Source organism: Balaenoptera borealis (assembly GCF_965194805.1).
Source record: "Balaenoptera borealis genome assembly, chromosome: 13".
NCBI classification, from domain to species: Eukaryota; Metazoa; Chordata; class Mammalia; order Artiodactyla; family Balaenopteridae; genus Balaenoptera; species Balaenoptera borealis.
Genome location: NC_138870.1, coordinates 90,203,761 through 90,222,976, shown reverse-complemented (window position 1 = coordinate 90,222,976; position 19,216 = coordinate 90,203,761). Strand labels below are relative to the sequence as shown.

The 19,216-nt window shown below is 42.7% G+C and overlaps 1 protein-coding gene and 1 long non-coding RNA gene across 3 annotated transcripts in view; one reads left to right on the top strand and one right to left on the bottom strand.

The window, feature by feature from the left end:
- The first annotated feature begins 7,882 nt into the window (after positions 1 to 7,882).
- LOC309609062 lies at positions 7,883 to 18,524 on the top strand. Its single transcript, XR_014233240.1, has 2 exons — positions 7,883 to 8,995; positions 9,751 to 18,524. It is a non-coding gene; the product is annotated as an uncharacterized lncRNA (long non-coding RNA).
- POLR3B (RNA polymerase III subunit B) overlaps positions 18,180 to 19,216 on the bottom strand; it is a 114,623-nt gene continuing 113,586 nt past the window's right edge. For both annotated transcript variants that reach the window (XM_082349864.1, XM_082349865.1), the window contains exon 28: positions 18,180 to 18,661. In XM_082349864.1, the coding sequence (XP_082205990.1) occupies positions 18,532 to 18,661 (130 nt within the window). In that variant the 3' untranslated portion in view covers positions 18,180 to 18,531. The remainder of the gene's footprint in view (positions 18,662 to 19,216) is intronic.

The window sequence follows — 19,216 nt, the reverse complement described above, 5'->3', positions numbered from 1 at the left end:
CACAAAGAGAGAGCAAGAGAGACTGTCAGTCATTCCAGGCACGCCAGCTGAGGCCCCAGACATGTGAGTGAGGCCTTCTTGGACCTTCCAGCCCAGCCCAGCCCAGCCCAGCCCAGCCCAGCCACAGCTGAATGAAGCTGAGAGACCTCTGCTAACAAGGCATGGAGCTGAAGAACCTCCTGCTAAGCCCTGCACATGTTCCTGACCCACAGAATCATGAGAAATGGACTACTGTTTTAAGCTGCCAAGTTTTGAGGTGGTTCAACGTAGCAATAGAAACACTTTCCACAATGAACATCCAGAACTACTTATTAGAACCACTGAAGACTTGTGAGTTAGGATTTTCTAATTGAGCAAAAATTAATAGTTGAGAAAAAAATAAGAAAAGACTGATGGGTACCCTTGCCTAGGTCTGTAGCCATTCATCACCAAGCTGCATATAAAACCTGGGTAAAAAAAATGGCAAATATCATCCATTTCACAGATTTAAAACAAGTGGAAATAATTTAAAAGATTGCTTTTTATTGTCTACCAAATGTGTTGAAACTCTACGTATTATTTGACCTAAAACTGATGGACTACATATATGTAGTCTTTAGCTGATGGATGAAAACAAAAGCCTGAGATGTATTGTCATGGGGACCCTCCCACAAAGCTGGTGTGCATCCGATTGTATTTCTAAAGCAGGAGGGGAAGAGGGAAAAAAGGCATCTGGGGTATTAGGTGATAAAAGGCAGCCTACAAAGTAGTCTGTAATATCTGATCCCACTGACAGAGACCCATCTACTCTGTATACTACCATGGAGGGGTCTCATGAATATAATATTGGATGAAAAAAATCAAGGTGGAGAAGTATACGCAGTATGTTTCTGTTTTTCAAAGAGGAGGATATATGTATATAGTTTAAAAAAAACAATACAAATATAAGCATAACATTTAAAGGGTTACCTATAGAAGGAAGTGAATAAGGTGGAGAAGACAGGGATAGAAGCTGGACTTAATATAAAACAAAATTAAATTAAAAAGTCTGAAAAACCAAAATCAAACAAAATCAATGAACCTAACTTTGTACACGGTCAGTGGGAACCTCGATCCCCAGTGACTTCCAAACCTGCCTTGGCAGCCCTGCCCCTCACCCGCCGAAGGGCCGCTGACTCAGGTGTCCCATAGGCACCCAGCTGAGTATGTTCCCAATGAAACATCTCATCACCCGCGGCCCCCACCACTGGCTTTCCACCAGCTGCTCCTCGTCTTGGTGGCTCACTACCCAGTTAGTTCCCTTTCTGAGCCACTACTCCCGAGTTTCTCCTTGATTCCTTTCTCTCTCTCCCACCTCCTACAACATCCTGTCAATTCTACTTCCTTACTCTCTCCACCCAACCTCCTCCTCCTCACCTCCAGTCCCACCCCAGACTATCCTTCCCTCGGCTAATGTCTATTCATTCATCAAAAGTCAGCTCCGGCAGTCCCCTCCTCTGGGAAACTTGCTCAGGAGCTTCCACTCTGTGACGTCACAGGCCGGCTTCCCCTTCTGCCATCAGATGGAGGAACCTGCTCTCACTGGGGAATTAGCTTCTCAGTCAGCATTTAAAGGAAAAAACCCATAAAGTCAAAATTACCCTTGAAGACAACATAAACTCATTTCTTTTGTTGATCATCTAATGGGACGGTGTCTTAAATTCAGGGCCCATAATGTACAAAACAAAAACAAAAACAAAAAATCACCCACAATCTTTTTAATTCTAGAAACTCACACCAGAGCAGAGATTCTCACACTGTGAGAGCCATGAGGAGACAGCAGGTCATGTTTCATGTAATCTAGACTCGACAAGGGGGAGGTGAGAGCAGAGTTGTCTGCCTTGTTTAAATACTACCCTTCCTTCTCTTTTCCAATGCTGAGCATATAGTTGAATTTGCCAAAGTTACACGTGTACAGGGCAGCCTCTCTCCTCCTTGTGTTGTAGCTTCTGTCTTCCCTCCCAATTTTGAGCATCTAACTCATGGCTACCTTCCCAGGACTTAGTAGAAAGCCCTCCACTTAGAAGAAACAGAGAGTGTTGGTTGAATGGATTAATGGTTTAACTTCTCCTCGGACCTCTCCAGAGATGGGGAATTCCACAGATAATGAAACAGCCCATTATGTCATCTGAACAAATGAAGTAGACCCACTGGTTCAAGGTCTCTATTGCCTTCCCAGGATTCTAACTGCAATTAAAGCTCTGAAGCAGGTTTCCCAAAGAGGAGCAGGATTGAAAGGCTTAGAGAGCTCCAGATCAGCTGATCAGCAGATAATATCGCTTTGAAGCCTCTCCTGTAGCTGGACCAACTCATCGATAGGCTCTGGCTGTGTTCCAACTGCTGGTCTGCTTGCCCCTCTTTTCCCTAATCCAGGTTTAACGAGATGAGCATCATTAAGAAAGGCAGGGCGGTTATCCTTTAAGTGAGCAAAGTGACTCTTCACAGAAGGACTGATTTTAATAACCCAGTGCAAGACCCCCTTTAAGGTACAGAATGATTCTGGCACATCAGTTAAGTGTTACACAAAACAGACGTGAGTATTCAAAATCAAAGGCGGTTTTCATTCATGTGAAAAGGGATCAGTGAGCTGCATGAAAACTGGGGTGCATCGAAGTCCCCGGGGCCTCTGTCCACAGCAGGAAAAGCTCAGAGTAGATTGGGCCTGGGGGGGAGGCAGCCTCAGCTGCCCATAACTCAGAGACAGAAGGCGGCGATCTCCGCACGCCGCCTCTATTTCATGTGCGGGCTCCTGTCTCTGATCTTACGGTGGTCGCCTAATTGCCAATGACTGTTTCTGTGGACACGAGGGTCTGCTAAATGTGTAAGGCCTGCATTTTTCCAGGGGAGACATTTTCCTTTGCACATAAGCCAAAGATTCCTTCAGACACAAATTCTTTCTTACGCAGGTCATCAGATTCTTGCATGGGGGACATTAGTGCGGAGTTCAATGCACACAGCTGAATATGAATATATATATATGAATATAAGTATACAAAATCTGGTAACTGAGGGAGTCAGGATGCCAGATGGGAAGGCCAACAATGCCATGTGCACATCCTGAATTTCTTTCACACACGAAGACTGTAATCCTAACCGAGTATTAGGCAAGTACTTGAAGCTGTTTGTTTTCCAAGAGTGGAAATGACTTCACTTTCAGTCAACCACAGCCTTTGACCCAGTCTCCACTGTAACCAAGGCACACATTTGGGAGTGTTTGAATAAAAGTGAGGGGCATATTTAAACTTACGGCTCCAACCAAGATCAAACCCTCGGGAGACCTTCAAGATGGCGGAGGAGTAAGATGTAGAGATCACCTTCCTCCCCACAAATACATCAAAAATACATATACATGTGGAACAACTCTGACAGAACACCTACTGAATGCCGGCAGAAGACCTCAGACCTCCCAAAAGGGAACAGATGCCCTCAGGCGGCCTACACGCAGAGGTGGGGCAAATCCAAAGCTGAAACCGAGGAGCTGTGCGAACAAAGAAGAGAAAGGGAAATCTCTCCCAGCAGCTTCAGGAGCAGCGGATTAAATCTCCACAATCAACTTGATATACCCTGCATCTGTGGAATAACTGAATAGACAACGAATCATTCCAAAATTGTGGCGGTGGACTTTGGAAGCAACCGTAGACTTGGGGTTTGCTGTCTGTGACTGATTTGTTTCTGATTTTTATGTTTATCTAAGTTTAATGTTTAGCGCTTGTTATCATTGGTGGATTTCTTTATTGGTTTGGTTGCTCTCTTCTTTATTTATTTTAATAATATTTTTCTTTATTTTTTTTCTTCCTTTTTTTCTCCCTTTTCTTCTGAGCTGTGTGGCTGACAGGGTCTTGGTGCTGCGGCCTGGTGTCAGGCCTGAGCCTCTGAGGTGGGAGAGCCGAGTCAGGACACTAGACCACCGGAGACCTCCTGGCCCCACGCAATATCAATCGGTGAGAGCTCTCCCAGACACCTCCGTCTCAACGCTAAGACCCAGCTCCACCAAACGGCCAGCAAACTCCAGTGCTGGATGCCCCATACCAAACAACTAGCAAGACAGGAAAACAACCCCACCCCTTAGTAGAGAGGCTGCCTAAAAACATACTAAGTTGACAGACACCCCAAAACACACCACCAGACATGGCCCTGCCCACCAGAAAGACAAGATCCAGGCCCACCCACCAGAACACAGTCACCAGTCCCCTCTACCAGGAAGCCTACACAACCCACTGAACCAACCTCACCCACTGGGGGCAGACACCAAAAAAAAACAGAAACTATGAACCTGCAGCCTGCAAAAAGGAGACCCCAAACACAGTAAGTTAAACAAAATGAGAAGGCAGAGAAATATGCAGCAGATGAAGAAGCAAGGTAAAAACCCACCAGACCAAACAAAACGAAGAGGAAATAGGCAGTCTACCTGAAAACGAATTCAGAGTAATGATAGTAAAGATGATCCAAAGTCTTGGAAATAGAATGGAGAAAATATAAGAACCGTTTAACATGGACCTAAAGAACTAAAGAGCAAACAAACAATGATGAACAACACAATAAATGAAATTAAAAACTCTCTAGAAGGAATCAGTAGCAGAATAACTGAGGCAGCAGAACAGATAAGTGACCTGGAAGATAAAAGAGTGGAAATAACTACTGCAGAGCAGAATAAAGAAAAAAGAATGAAAAGAATTGAGGACAGTCTCAGAGACCTCGGGGACAACATTAAACGCACCAACATTTGAATTATAGGGGTCCCAGAAGAAGAAGAGAAAAAGAAAGGGACTGAGAAAATATCTGAAGAGATTACAGTTGAAAACTTCCCTAATATGGGAAAGGAAATAATCAGTCAAGTCCAGGAAGCGCAGAGTCCCATACAGGATAAATCCAAAGAGAAACATGCCAAGACACATATTAATCAAACTATCAAAAATTAAATACAAAGAAAAAATATTAAAAGCAGCAAGGGAAAAGCAACAAATAACTTACAAGGGAATCCCCATAAGGTTAACAGCTGATCTTTCAGCAGAAACTCTGCAAGCCAGAAGGGAGTGGCAGGACATATTTAAAGTGAGGAAAGGTAAAAACCTACAACCAAGATTACTCTACCCAGCAAGGATCTCATTCAGATTCGATGGAGAAATTAAAATCTTTACAGACAAGCAAAAGTTAAGAGAATTCAGCACCTCCAAACCAGCTTTACAACAAATGCTAAAGGAACTTCTCTAGGCAGGAAACACAAGAGAAGGAAAAGACCTACAGTAACAAACCCAAAACAATTAAGAAAATGGTAATAGGAACATACATATTGATAATTACCTTAAATGTAAATGGATTACATGCTCCAACCAAAGACATAGACTGGCTGAGTGGATACAAAAACGATATCTATATATATGTTGTCTACAAGAGACCCACTTGATACCTAGGGACACATACAGACTGAAAAGTGAGGGGATGGAAAAAAAGATATTCCATGCAAATGGAAATCAAAAGAAAGCTGGAGTAGCAATTCTCATATCAGACAAAATAAACGTTAAAATAAAAACTATTACAAGATACAAAGAAGGACACTACATAATGATCAAGGAATCAATCCAAGGAGAAGATATAACAATTGTAAATATTTACGCACCTAACAGGCACATCAATACATAAGGCAAATGCTAACAGCCATAAGAAGGGAAATCAACAGTAACACAATAATAGTAGGGGACTTTAACACCCCATTTTCACCAAAGGACAGATCATCCAAAATGAAAATAAATAAGGAAACACAAGCTTTAAATGACACATTAAACAAGATCAACTTAACTGATATTTATAGGACATTCCATCCAAAAACAACAGAATACACTTTCTTCTCAAGTGCTCATGGAACATTCTCCAGGATAGACCATATCTTGGGTCACAGATCAAGCCTTGGCAAATTTAAGAAAACTGAAATTGTATCAAGTATCTTTTCCGACCACAGCACCATGAGACTAGATATCAATTACAGGAAAAAAACGGTAAAAATACAAACACATGGAGGCTAAACAATACACCACTAAATAACCAAGAGATCACTGAATAAATCAAAGAGGAAATCAAAAAATACCTAGAAACAAATGACAATGAAAACACAATGATCCAAAACCTATGGGATGCAGCAGTTCTAAGAGGGAAGTTTATAGCAATAAAATCCTACCTCAAGAAACAAGAAACATCTCAAATAAAAAACCTAACCTTACACCTAAAGCAATTAGAGAAAGAAGAACAAAAAAACCCCAAAGTTAGCAGAAGGAAAGAAATCATAAAGATCAGATCAGAAATAAATGAAAAAGAAATGAAGGAAATGATAGCAAAGATCAATAAAACTAAAAGATGGTTCTTTGATAAGATAAACAAAATTGATAAACCATTAGCCAGACTCATCAAGAAAAAAAGGGAGAAGACTCAAATCAACAGAACTAGAAATGAAAAAGGAGAAGTAACAACTGACACTGCAGAAATACAAAGCATCCTAAGAGACTACTACAAGCAACTGCCTGCCAATAAAATGGACAACCTGGAAGAAATGGACAAATTCTTAAAAATGCACAACCTTCCGAGACTGAAGCAGGAAGAAATAGAAAATATGAACAGACCAATCACAAGCACTGAAATTGAAACTGTGATTAAAAATCTTCCAACAAACAGAAGCCTAGGACCAGATGGCCTCACAGGCAAATACTATCAAACATTTAGAGAAGAGCTAACACCCATCCTTTTCAAACTCTTCCAAAATATAGCAGAGGGAGGAACACTCCCCAACTCATTCTACGAGGCCACCATCACCCTGATACCAAAACCAGACAAAGAGGTCACAAAAAAAGAAAACTACAGACCAATATCACTGATGAACATAGATGCAAAAATCCTCAACAAAATACTAGCAAACAGAATCCAACAGCACATTAAAAGGATCATACACCATGATCAAGTGGGGTTTATCCCAGGAATGCAAGGATTCTTCAACCTATGCAAATCAATCAATGTAATACACCATATTAACAAATTGAAGGAGAAAAACCATATGATCATCTCAATAGATGCAGAGAAACTTTCGACAAAATTCAACACCCATTTATGATAAAAACCCTCCAGAAAGTAGACATACAGGGAACTTACCTCAACATAATAAAGGCCATATATGACAAACCCACAGCCAACATCGTCCTCAATGGTGAAAAACTGAAACCATCTCCACTAAGATCAGGAACCAGACAAGGTTGCCCACTCTCACCACTATTATTCAACATAGTTTTGGAAGTTTTAGCCACAGCAATCAGAGAAGAAAAAAATAAAAGGAATCCAAATCGGAAAAGAAGTAAAGCTGTCACTGTTTGCAGATGACATGATACTATACATAGAGGATCCTAAAGATGCTACCAGAAAACTACTAGAGCTAATCAATGAATTTGGTAAAGTAGCAGGATACAAAATTAATGCACAGAAATCTCTTGCATTCTTATACACTAATGATGAAAAATTTGAAAGTGAAGTTAAGAAAACACTCCCATTTACCATTGCAACAAAAAGAATAAAATACCTAGGAATAAACCTACCTAAGGAGACAAAAGATCTGTATGCAGAAAATTACAAGACACTGATGAAAGAAATTAATGATGATACAAACAGATGGAGAGATATACCATGTTTTTGGATTGGAAGAATCAACATTGTGAAAATGACTATACTACCCAAAGCAACCTACAGATTCAATGCAATCCCTATCAAACTACCACTGGCATTTTTCACAGAACTAGAACAAAATATTTCACAATTTGTATGGAAACACAAAAGACCCCAAATAGCCAAAGCAACCTAGAGAAAGAAAAACGGAGCTGGAGGAATCAGGCTCCCAGACTTCAGACTATACTACAAAGCTACAGTAATCAAGACAGTATGGTACTGGCACAAAAAGAGAAATATAGATCAATGGAACAGGATAGAAAGCCCAGAGATAAACCCACGCACATATGGTCACCTTATCTTTCATAAAGGGGGCAAGAATATATAATGGAGAAAAGACAGTGTCTTCAATCAGTGGTGCTGGGAAAACTGGACAGCTACATGTAAAAGAATGAAATTAGAACACTCCCTAACACCATACACAAAAATAAACTCAAAATGGATTAAAGACCTAAATGTAAGGCCAGACATTACCAAACTCTTAGAGGAAAACACAGACAGAACACTCTATGACATAAATCACAGCAAGATCCTTTTTGACCCACCTCCTAGAGAAATGGAAATAAAAAAAAAAAAAACAAATGGGACCTAATGAAACTTAAAAGCTTTTGCACAGCAAAGGAAACCATAAACAAGATGAAAAGACAACCGTCAGAATGGGAGAAAATATTTGCAAATGAATCAACGGACAAAGGATTAATCTCCAAAATTTACAAGCAGCTTATGCAGCTCAATATCAAAAAAACAAACAACCCAATCCAAAAATGGGAGGAAGACCTAAATGGACATTTCTCCAAAGGAGATAGACAGATTGCCAACAAACACATGAAAGAATGCCCAACATCATTAATCATTAGAGAAATGCAAATCAAAACTACAATGCGATATCATCTCGCACCGGTCAGAAGGGCCATCATCAAAAAATCTACAAACAATAAATGCTGGAGAGGGTGTGGAGAAAAGGGAACCCTCATACACTGTTGGGGGGAATGTAAATTGATACAGCCACTATGGAGAACAGTATGGAGGTTCCTTAAAAAACTAAAAATAGAACTACTATACAGCCCAGCAATCCCACTACTGGGCATATACCCTGAGAAAACCATAATTCAAAAAGAGTCATGTACCACAATGTTCATTGCAGCTCTATTTACAATAGCCAGGACATGGAAGCAACCTAAGTGTCCATGGACAGATGAATGGATAAAGAAGATGTGGCACATATATACAATGGAATATTAGCCATAAAAAGAAACGAAATTGAGTTATTTGTAGTCAGGTGGATGAACCTAGAGTCTGTCATACAGAGTGAAGTAAGTCAGAAAGAGAAAAACAGATACCGTATGCTAACACATATATATGGAATCTAAAAAAAAAAAAAAAAAAAAATGGTCATGAAGAACCTACAGGCAAGACAGGAATGATCACGCAGACCTACTAGAGAATGGACTTGAGGACACGGGGAGGGGGAAGGGTAAGCTGGGACAAAGGGAGAGAGTGGTAGTATATATATGGACATATATACACTACCAAATGTAAAATAGCTAGCTAGTGGGAAGCAGTCGCATAGCACAGGGAGATCAGCTCGGTGCTTTGTGACCAGCTAGAAGGGTGGGATAGGGAGGGTGGGAGGGAGGGAGACGCAAGAGGGAAGAGATATGGGGATATATGTATATGTATAACTGATTCACTTTGTTATAAAGCAGACACTAACACACCATTGTGAAGCAATTATACTCCAATAAAAATGTTAAAAAAACAAAAAACAAAAAACAATAAATGCTCGAGAGGGTGTGGAGAAAAGGGAACCCTCTTGCACTATTGGTGGGAAGGTAAATTGATACAGCCACTATGGAGAACAGTAAGGAGGTTCCTTAAAAACTAAAAAGAGAACTACCATATGACCCAGCAATCCCATTACTGGCATATACCCTGAGAAAACCATAATTCAAAAAGAGTCATGTACCACAGTGTTCATTGCAGCACTATTTACAATAGCCAGGACATGGAAGCAACCTAAGTGTCCATCAACAGATGAATGGATAAAGAAGATGTGGCACATATATACAATGGAATATTAGCCATAAAAAGAAACGAAATTGAGTTATTTGTAGCGAGGTGGATGGACCTAGAGTTTGTCATACAGAGTGAAGTAAGTCAGAAAGAGAAAGACAAATACCATCTGCTAACACATATATATGGGATCGAAAAAAAATGGTTCTGATTAACCCAGAGGCAGGACAGGAAGAAAAACGCAGATGTAGAGAATGCACTTGAGGACATGGGGAGGGGGAAGGGTAAGCTGGGGACAAAGTGAGAGAGTAGCATTGACATATATACACTACCAAGTGTAAAATAGCTAGTGGGAAGCAGCTGCATAGCACAGGGAGATCAGCTTGGTGCTTTTGTGACCACCTAGAGGGGTGGGATAAGGAGGGTGGGAGGGACACACAAGAGGGAGGGGATATGGGGATGTATGTATACACGAAGCTGATTCACTGTGTTATATAGCAGAAACTAACACAGCATTGTAAAGCAATTATATTCCAATAAAGATGTTAAAAAAGAAAATCAAACCTTCACTTTATCAGCATGATAGGCTGCCCTGAGAAGGTAACAAACCACACAACTGAATTGAACTTAAATCAGAAAGAGAAGAAATGCTATTATAGAGGAAAGGCAAATAGGTTCCATATGAAAGTCACTTCCAATCAATCATAACGAGAGCTGTATTTATTGAGCACTCATTATGTTGGTCACGTGAACTGAGTATTCTTACCCCATTTTTACAGATGAGGAAACTGAGGCAAAATAATTTGCCTAAGATTATATAGCTAGTAGGTGGTGGAGCCAGGATTTGAAGGCAGGCAGTCTGACTGCAGAGTCCTAGCTCCCAACCATGGCATGCTCTGGCCTGCCAGCTGGTGGGTGATGGCTATCTGAGCCTGGTGTTCAAGGGTCTGAGGCCAAATTCAGGTTTAGCAGGGTAGGCTGCCACGATTAATCAGAGAGCTGCCAAAGGGATCCAGACACAGAACAGAAGCACATGTATGGGTACTTGCATCCCTGACTTTATTTAATAGAAAAAGGTCCTACAACATCTGTACTATCAGAACCATGCTTGTCTCAGTCTCTACAAATATTTACTCCTAGATTTTGGCAACATCTGACACTGAGTAAGGTAATTACTAGATTTTGGTAACATCTGACACTGAGTAAGGTATTAAGAGTAACTTTCCCTGCAGGTACAGCAGGTAACGAATCACTAACAGCTTCCTGTTTCATTTTCTGGACCGATGTTGATATGTTTCAGGTCCTGACAGACTGTAGACCTACTTGGGACAAGCAAGACCCAGAGTAACGATGAAGGAAATTTTCCAGTAACTCAGAAAGACAGTTGCTGCTACTGAGATTCCGGCTCTGGAGTCCCAGCCCTAGTGCTGTCATCTTAAAGCGCAGACAGTACTCTGGCTTGCTAGGAGGGCTATGACCCCATTTACTCCCACAGGACTATTCAAAGGGAGGGCAGTCTTTGGCTTTGGGGTAGACTGGGGGCTGAAGAGTCCCTGCCACATGGCAGGCAGATGCAAAGCTGAGGTTTGATTAGGTAAAACATGAGAATCAGCATGCATCTTTGACAAAAACAAAAAATGGCGAGATCTAATACAACGTCAGGCTGTGGGCAGATGTGAATAAAAACGTATATTATAACTAGTTGTTATTTTTGGTATCTGTAACATTATCATCAGATATATAAAATCACATTTTACAATAGGAATGAAACAATTAACTTAATGACCAACATGATTGACATGTTTTATCTGATGCCATTTACGACTGGTACATTGAAGAAAAGACAAGGGCTTCGTGGTTCACGTTAACATTTGTTAGTATAGTCACTCGATCATCCAGAGGCACACTGGCTGTCAGTGTACTGAGGACAAATCCATACCACTACAGTCTAAAACTGTTCTCATTTGCTTTGTAATTTAAAGCACTTTCCTACGCATTGTCTGGAGACATTCTTGATCATCAGGACCGGGGGATGTTACTGGCATCTAGTGGGTAGAGGCCAGAGGCGCTGCTCAACATCCTACAATGCACAGGTCAGTGCCCCACAAGAAAGAATTATTCGGCCCAAAATGTCAAGAGCGCCGAGGTTGAGAAATTCTGGTCTAGTCTGGTGTTTACATATATGGGGAGAAAGCTAACCTTTACTGAGTGTTTACCAGGGGGCAGGCACTGTTCACCGGAATTAACTCATCTCATCACAACAAACCTGTGGGGTGGGCCTATTCTGACCCTGTACAAGCCTGGGTGGGGTGGTGGAGGCAGACAGGCAGGTTATACTCTGTGGAACAGACTGAGAAGACTGAGACTCGGCGCATTAGGGGAAGACTTGGGCGTTCAGCTCCAGCGCAGGGCATGGCGGTGCCTCTGCTGTGTTCACATGCACAGAGCAGGAAGGCCAGAGTGGCTCTGCCCTCTCCTTCTGTTGGTAACACCACTGCCAATTCATGTTCAGGCGGCAGCTCCAAGGTTACGTGGCTCTGGGGCTCCCCCACCCACTCTTGCAGGCTCAGCACCTGGAAAGAGTAGGAGAAATCACAGCACCAAACTGTGATGGTAGCCCGTGGGGCCCAAGGAAGCTGTGCAGCACCCAGAGCACATCTGCTGACTTCGTGCTTTGCTTCGGGAGAGGTGGCGCTGGCGCATCCCTGGGGGACCTGGACACCAGACTGCAGTGCCCAGCAGGGACAGAGACAGCGACTGGAGTTTTCCGGACAGTCACTTCAGAAAGGCCACCTCGATGTGGGGCGTGTCTGTGGGGCTGGCAGGCAGATCTGGTACTGAGTGGAAAGAAGCTGCAGAAGGAGAAAGCGGAAACCACAGGGCCAGAGTCAGAAACCAGTTAGCACAAGTGAGAGCAGCACCCCAGGTTGCTGGAGAGGAGCTTCTCCTGTATAAATCTAGCCTTTAATGAAGTGTCCTCTGGGCAGGCTCTCCACCGGCAGGGGTGGGGTAGGGGAGGCTGGAGGCATGTGGGAGGCGTGGTCCAATACAATCTGCTGCTTAAGGGGAAGTCATGCCACAGAAAGAGAGGAAAGTGGGGAGCTAGTTCCCAAGGTGTGGGTTCTTCGGCACCCCTAAAAATCCAAAGGCTGGCTCTAAGAGAGGATGGGATCCAAAGCTCTTCACGTAGCTTACAACAGTGGGTCTCAACGTTTAGCCTGCATTGGAACCACCTGGAGAGCTCGTTAAACCATAGATCGCTGGGTTCCACCCAAAGTCCTAACAAGTTCCCAGGTGACACTGATGCCGTTGGTCCAAGGACCACACTTTGAGTCAGGCTACCCTACCCCCTCCAAAGATCTGTCATCATTACTTAACCGTAAAGGGTATTATTATTCCAGTTTCTTCAAAGACGGTGTTCATAGGAGTCCCTATTTAACGTATAGCAAATTCACCAAACCTCCACTCAAATTATATTAAAAATGTGAATGTAAACTTCACCCCAGCATCCAATACAAAAGATTCTGGATCCATCATCGGTGTTAATTTATTCACACCACTCCTTGCGTTCATTAACGTGGATGATTGGGAGTTAACCAGACTTAAAATTTATTATGCATGGAATGAGAGTTATTACCCAGACTTGAAAAATATTTGAAGTCCTTGGACTATGGTCTGAGATTTTAGACCTGAGTGAAAAATGTGAGTTTCAGGTTGTCCTGAGAATTTCTGCCATGACATCCTGATCACAATAAATTTGATTTGCTGAAGCAAATCTCTTAATTGCTTCTGGAGCCTGTGTCTGAAACCCAAACTGGTAGCTTGGCTTTGGTAACAAACAGTATATATACTTCTGGATTGCCACTGCTTATTTTTTTTTTCTCCATTTAAAATGGCCTCTTTAAAGGCTTGACATTAGTTTCCCACCAACCTTGGCCCCGTGGGACTGACGTAGTAAAAGTCCAACTTTTAGTCAGCAAATGAAATAAACTGTTTTCAAGACACATATGGAGTAAATATGGATGGTAAAGAGGTGCTATTTTTGTAGTCACTTTTCTGACCATCCGTCTCACAAAGGAATCACTTACAGGTCTCTCGGAACCTGGCTTCTCTATTCCTCAGCCGGCTGAGCAGCGGACGGGCCCGGCCACCAGCCCTCCTGTGCTTATTCTCTTGTGACTCATCACTGCAAATGAAGGTGTTGGCCCCAAATGCTCTGAAGCAGCTGAAAACTATCCCATTATATAGCACCCAATCAAGCCCCCTCCCCCTTTACTAGACTCTCCGCACATGGAAGCATTTTGAGACCTGGCTCTCTGGGCTTCCAGAAACTATTCCGGGACTCCCACACCGACAAAAGGCCTCACTTTGATGTCAGCGGTAAATGGTTGTTCCAGGGAAGTGTGTTCTCTAATCCCACCACCCTCCTTCCCCCCCATCACCATGAAATGGCGCAGCTTTCACAAATAGCTTTTGTAAAACCCTACAGTCTCTGCCCTTGGCCCTGGTTCCCAAACTCCTTCTTCCAAAGGAAACCTGGGGCTTGCTTTTCCTAACCCTTTCCTGATGACGCTGTACAGGATAAGGCCAGTCCTGGCAGCGCTGTGAGGGGTATGAGACTATCAACGAGAACAGTAACAAGCACTTGTGAACACTCATTACGTGCCAGGTACTGCGCTGAGTCATTTAGATGTATTATCTCATTTAACCCTAAAAATGTCCCTGGGTGTCAGTACTGTTATTTTTCCCATTTTGAAGATGGGTAAACTAAAGCAAAGATAACATATTTGGGGTGACAAAACTATTAAGTGAAAAGACAAACAGGTTTAGAACCTGTGTTCTTATAAAAAACTTATTTGTTGAAGTATAAAGTATATTCAGAAGAGTGAAAAATCCTGTGTATACAGCTCAGTGCATTTTTATTCGCACACCCATGTAACCAACTCAGGTCAAAAAAATATGGCGAGCACCCTAGCAGCCCCCTTCCTGTACTACACGGTCACCAGCCACCCACTCTACACAGGAACTGTTATCAAGATTTCTTAGATCATAGATTAGTTTTGCTTATTTTTGAATTTAAATGGAACTAATCCAGTATGTACTCCTTTGTATTTAACTGTTTTTTTTTTACCCACTATTACAGTGGTGAGATTATCTGTGATACTGTATGAGGCTTTTCATCACTATATAGTGTTCCACTGTGCAAACATCCCACAATTGATTTATTCCATTGTTAATAGGCAGCGGTTATTTATAAGTTGGGGCCATTACAATAGTGCTATTAGAAACATTTCTGCTCACGCCTACTGATAACATACACACACTTTTCTGCCGGGCCCACGCACACCCAGGAAAGGGACTGCTGGGCACATTCAGCTTTAAAAAATATGGCTAGCAGTTCAGCCAGGGCTGCTGTGAGCTGGCAAATGTCTTGAGGGGTATAACGGACTGAACTGTGTCTCTCCAAAAGTCCTATGTTGAAGCCCCGGCTCCCAGCGTGGCTGTATTTGTAGACAGAGCCTTTAAGGAGGTGATTAACATTAAATAAGGTCACAGGGGCCCTACTCCAATGGGACTGGTGGTCTTTGAAGGAGAGGAGGAGACCTGGAGCTTGCTCGCTCTCCTGACACAAAGGACAGGCCGTGGGAGGACACAGCGAGAGGCGGGCGTCTGCAGCCAGGAAGGGACAGAGTCCTTACCAAAGACCACATCTGTCAGCACCTTGATCTCAGACTTTGAACCTCCAGAACTGTGAGAAAATAAACTTCTATTGGGTAAGCCACCAAGTCTGTGGCATCCTGTTGCAGCAGCCAGAGCGGACTAATACAAGCGGAAAAGTGGTGGAAAAGTTGGGTTTGCCTCAGTGAGCTTTCTTTCTAGTTGGGATCTTGGCCTTTCTAGGCCTGGTGTCTTGGCCACTCTGAGCCCGCAGTTCTGTCTCCCCAGCCCTTGGACTCTGCCAAAGCTTGGGAAAGGGGTGCAGCCTCTCAGTGGCTTTGACCTGGCTTTTTAGCCTCTCATCCCTGTGCCAATTCCAACCTGGCAGAGCCTTGAGGGAAAAAGCGCTTCGAGGGTGGCCTGCAAAAGGTTACTCTATCATTACTGGAAATGGAAATCTAACTGGTAGTTTTTAAAACAAGGAACTTACAAATAACAAAATCAAACTGTAGTAGGACTGACACCAATTCTGTCCTCTTTTTATTAATATATTATTCAGTCAACTAGCTATTCAAATGTAGTATCTGCTAGTTTTTGAAATTATCAACCCGACACAATTTTTTCCTCTAAGGATGTCTCAGTTTGGAACCCACACTTTCTAGATCTTTGATAACGTGGAGAACTGACTTCCTAGGTTAGGCGATTACCCTCAAAATGATCAGAACTGCCTGAACTGTTTTTGAAAAAAGAAATTTAAGAAATTCAAATACTCGGTGGCATCTGAATAAAAAAAATTGTTACATTTAGTGATTGAAAAACAGAATCATGGATGAAACCCAGAGAGCCCTCCAAATCGGGAAGCCTGGTTTCAAGGCCCACACTGTTCCCTGTTAGTGGTGGGGCACTAGGGGAGTCAGCCACTTGGTGCCTCTGTTTCTTTTTTTTTTTAAGTATCTTTATTGGAGTATAATTGCTTTACAATGGTGTGTTAGTTTCTGCTGTATAACAAAGTGAATCAGCTATACATATACATATATCCCCATATCCCCTCCCTCCCACCCTCCCTATCCCACCCCTCTAGGTGGTCACAAAGCACCGAGCTGATCTCCCTGTGCTATGTGGCTGCTTCCCACTAGCTATCTATTTTACATTTGGTAGTGTATATATGTCCATGCCACTCTCTCACTTCGTCCCAGCTTACCCTTCCCCCTCCCCGTGTCCTCAAGTCCATTCTCTACGTTTGCGTCTTTAATCCTGTCCTGGTGCCTCAGTTTCTTTAGCTGTATAAAGGGCATAATCACACTTGTGAAGTGTTCTTGAATTTCCAGAGCACAGCTAATCATTTGCCCTGGGAGCTCCCTCAGCACTGCCGGGGTTAAGCCTTAGCACTGATTGAGGGACAGCGTTCCTAGCTGATGTCCTGGCCTCCTCCACTGGGTTCTGAGCTCCTTAGGGCAGAGGTCATGTCCTGCCCCTTCTATCCTCAGTACAGGGCCTCACACAAGGGAGGTACCGAGGAATGTGACGTAACCCCCATGCCACTCAGCACCCCGTGCGCTGGCAGCTCCTCCCAGTGTCCACTGACGTGGCATGCCTCACAGGGCAGGGCGATGGCATCTTCAGCAGAGTTGATAAGTGGAGTTGTCACATAACGGGAAATAGAATCACCCTACAAAGCTCCTTACATGGCCCACAAAGCACAGTACATATACATTCAATCTACTTCAGTCATCTTTAGGCACCATCACTTTTGAGAATGACAAAGCCAGATGCAAGGAAGGAACCACCGACAGAACCGAAGATCTGGGCATTCAAACTCCTCTGCCCTCGTAATCCTACTGAGTCCCTGAAGGGAATGGAGACACGTGGAGATGTCTGGGGAAGCTTTACTCCCCTGGAGCGTGTCCTGTGAAGCCTCGAGGACTCTTACACCTGAGTGAGACTGTCGAGGTTGGGTTCTCAAGTCAGTGACTAGCCTGGCTCGCTCTTTTGAAGAGTCCCAGCACACAGCAGCTTGGTAAAGGCTTTGAAAAAGTACTTGGTATGTTTAACTGGGATACACGCAGTTTTTCAACCTTATTTGACACTGGACCTTGATTCCTGTTGGTGTATGATACTTATTAATATTCTGTGGGACATGTTCAATGTGACAAGCTGGGAATGCAGCCTTAGACCATTACTCAAAGCTTTTCTGACTTATTTTATAAACAATCCCTAACACAAATATTTATCTGCCTTCAGGGCAGAGCAATTAAGAACAACCTAGAATTGGATGAAGAAGGCTGTCAGATTAAAAACAAAATGGACAGCTAACAGCCTGGCAGGAATGGAAAGGACAGAAAACTTACAGAGCATCCATGGAATTATTTTCAGATATTCAACAAATATTATTGTATGGTACAATCATGGAGGTTCAGAAGAGTAGCAGTCCTTAAGAAAATGTGACATCCTTGGCAAACTTGCTTAAGATGGTAGGAAGACATTTATTATCTTTACCAAGGTTAGAATTAAAAAGTTGGGTATATACAGACAAGATTCAATTGTTGGGAAAATTCATCTCCTCACCGCACAAGATAAGGACCGCACCCCTCTTACCATTCGCTTTCCCAGCTTCCCGCAGTTGTCCTTCCTTCAGATACTTCTCAGATCAGCCTCCTGGACAAAGGCCGAGTCAACCAACTCAAAAAGATTCTTCACGTCCTTCCCACTTCATAAGAATCTGAGTTTTATTTAACCCCAAACATTTTTTTTTTTTTAAGGAGGAAGGTCTTTCTAATGAGTAAACTTCAAGATACCAGAACATAAATAATAGTTTATTTATCTTTTAGGTCATATCCACTTGTGAATCACAATCGGTACACGGATGAGAGACTTTAGTCCACATCGTTGGCACCTCCTCCATGGCCCGAGGCCCGTTGATCGAGGTTGTTCAGCCAGTCTCCTAATGTAATAAAAAGCCTCTCCATCAATTTCGTGGGGTTTTTTTTGTTTGTTTGTTTGTTTGGTTTTTTTGCAGAGAGAGAGAACATTCAAAAGAATTATTCCCGGGAGCAGAAGAGGTCCTCATCCCTTCCATCCTTCCGCTTTCCACTGTGTTTAACATACCGACAATTCTCTTTGGAAATGGAACCGTTTTTTCCATCCTTACTCATTGTACTTGGACAGTTTCAACCTGGGGATAATGTTCATCGACTGCAGCTCCTGGAAGAGCAGCTTGCAGGCGTACGGGATGCGCAGGGAGGACACGTGGCAGGACGACTTGCAGAAATGGCACCTGAAACCCAAGCCAGCTGTGTTAGACGGACAGCAACTCAGAGGTAGAGGCCTGCACACAGGAGGTGAGGATTTGCTCTGAAAATTCCATGACCATCCTATCAAGTTCATTCGTTTTCTATTCCTCAGTGTTCAGTCACACTATCAAATATGTATGTATGTGCCCCCAAAATAAAAAGAAGCATCCAAGGCAGCAAAAGAAAGAACAAAACAATATCACTCCCCCAGTTTTAAAAGCATGGAATTTTAATCAGTACTTCCACACTTCTAGACCTTTCTCCTTAAAATGCAAAATATCTGCCTATGTATTTATTTTGAATGAGGCCCAGAAATCTGAACCGTCTGAAAGTTACTCAGATTTAGACATTTTTTATTGTTGAAAGAGTTCCAAACCGATTGAATCCATGTCCATGTATTTGAAAAGCACCTACTATTCTATACTATTCTAGACAAGATAGATGCTCAATTTGATTTCTGTCACTGAAATGCTTGAAGTGTGATGGGAAAGAGAAGACTTTCATATAGAAAGGTGGTATCCAATCAAATGCTACCTATT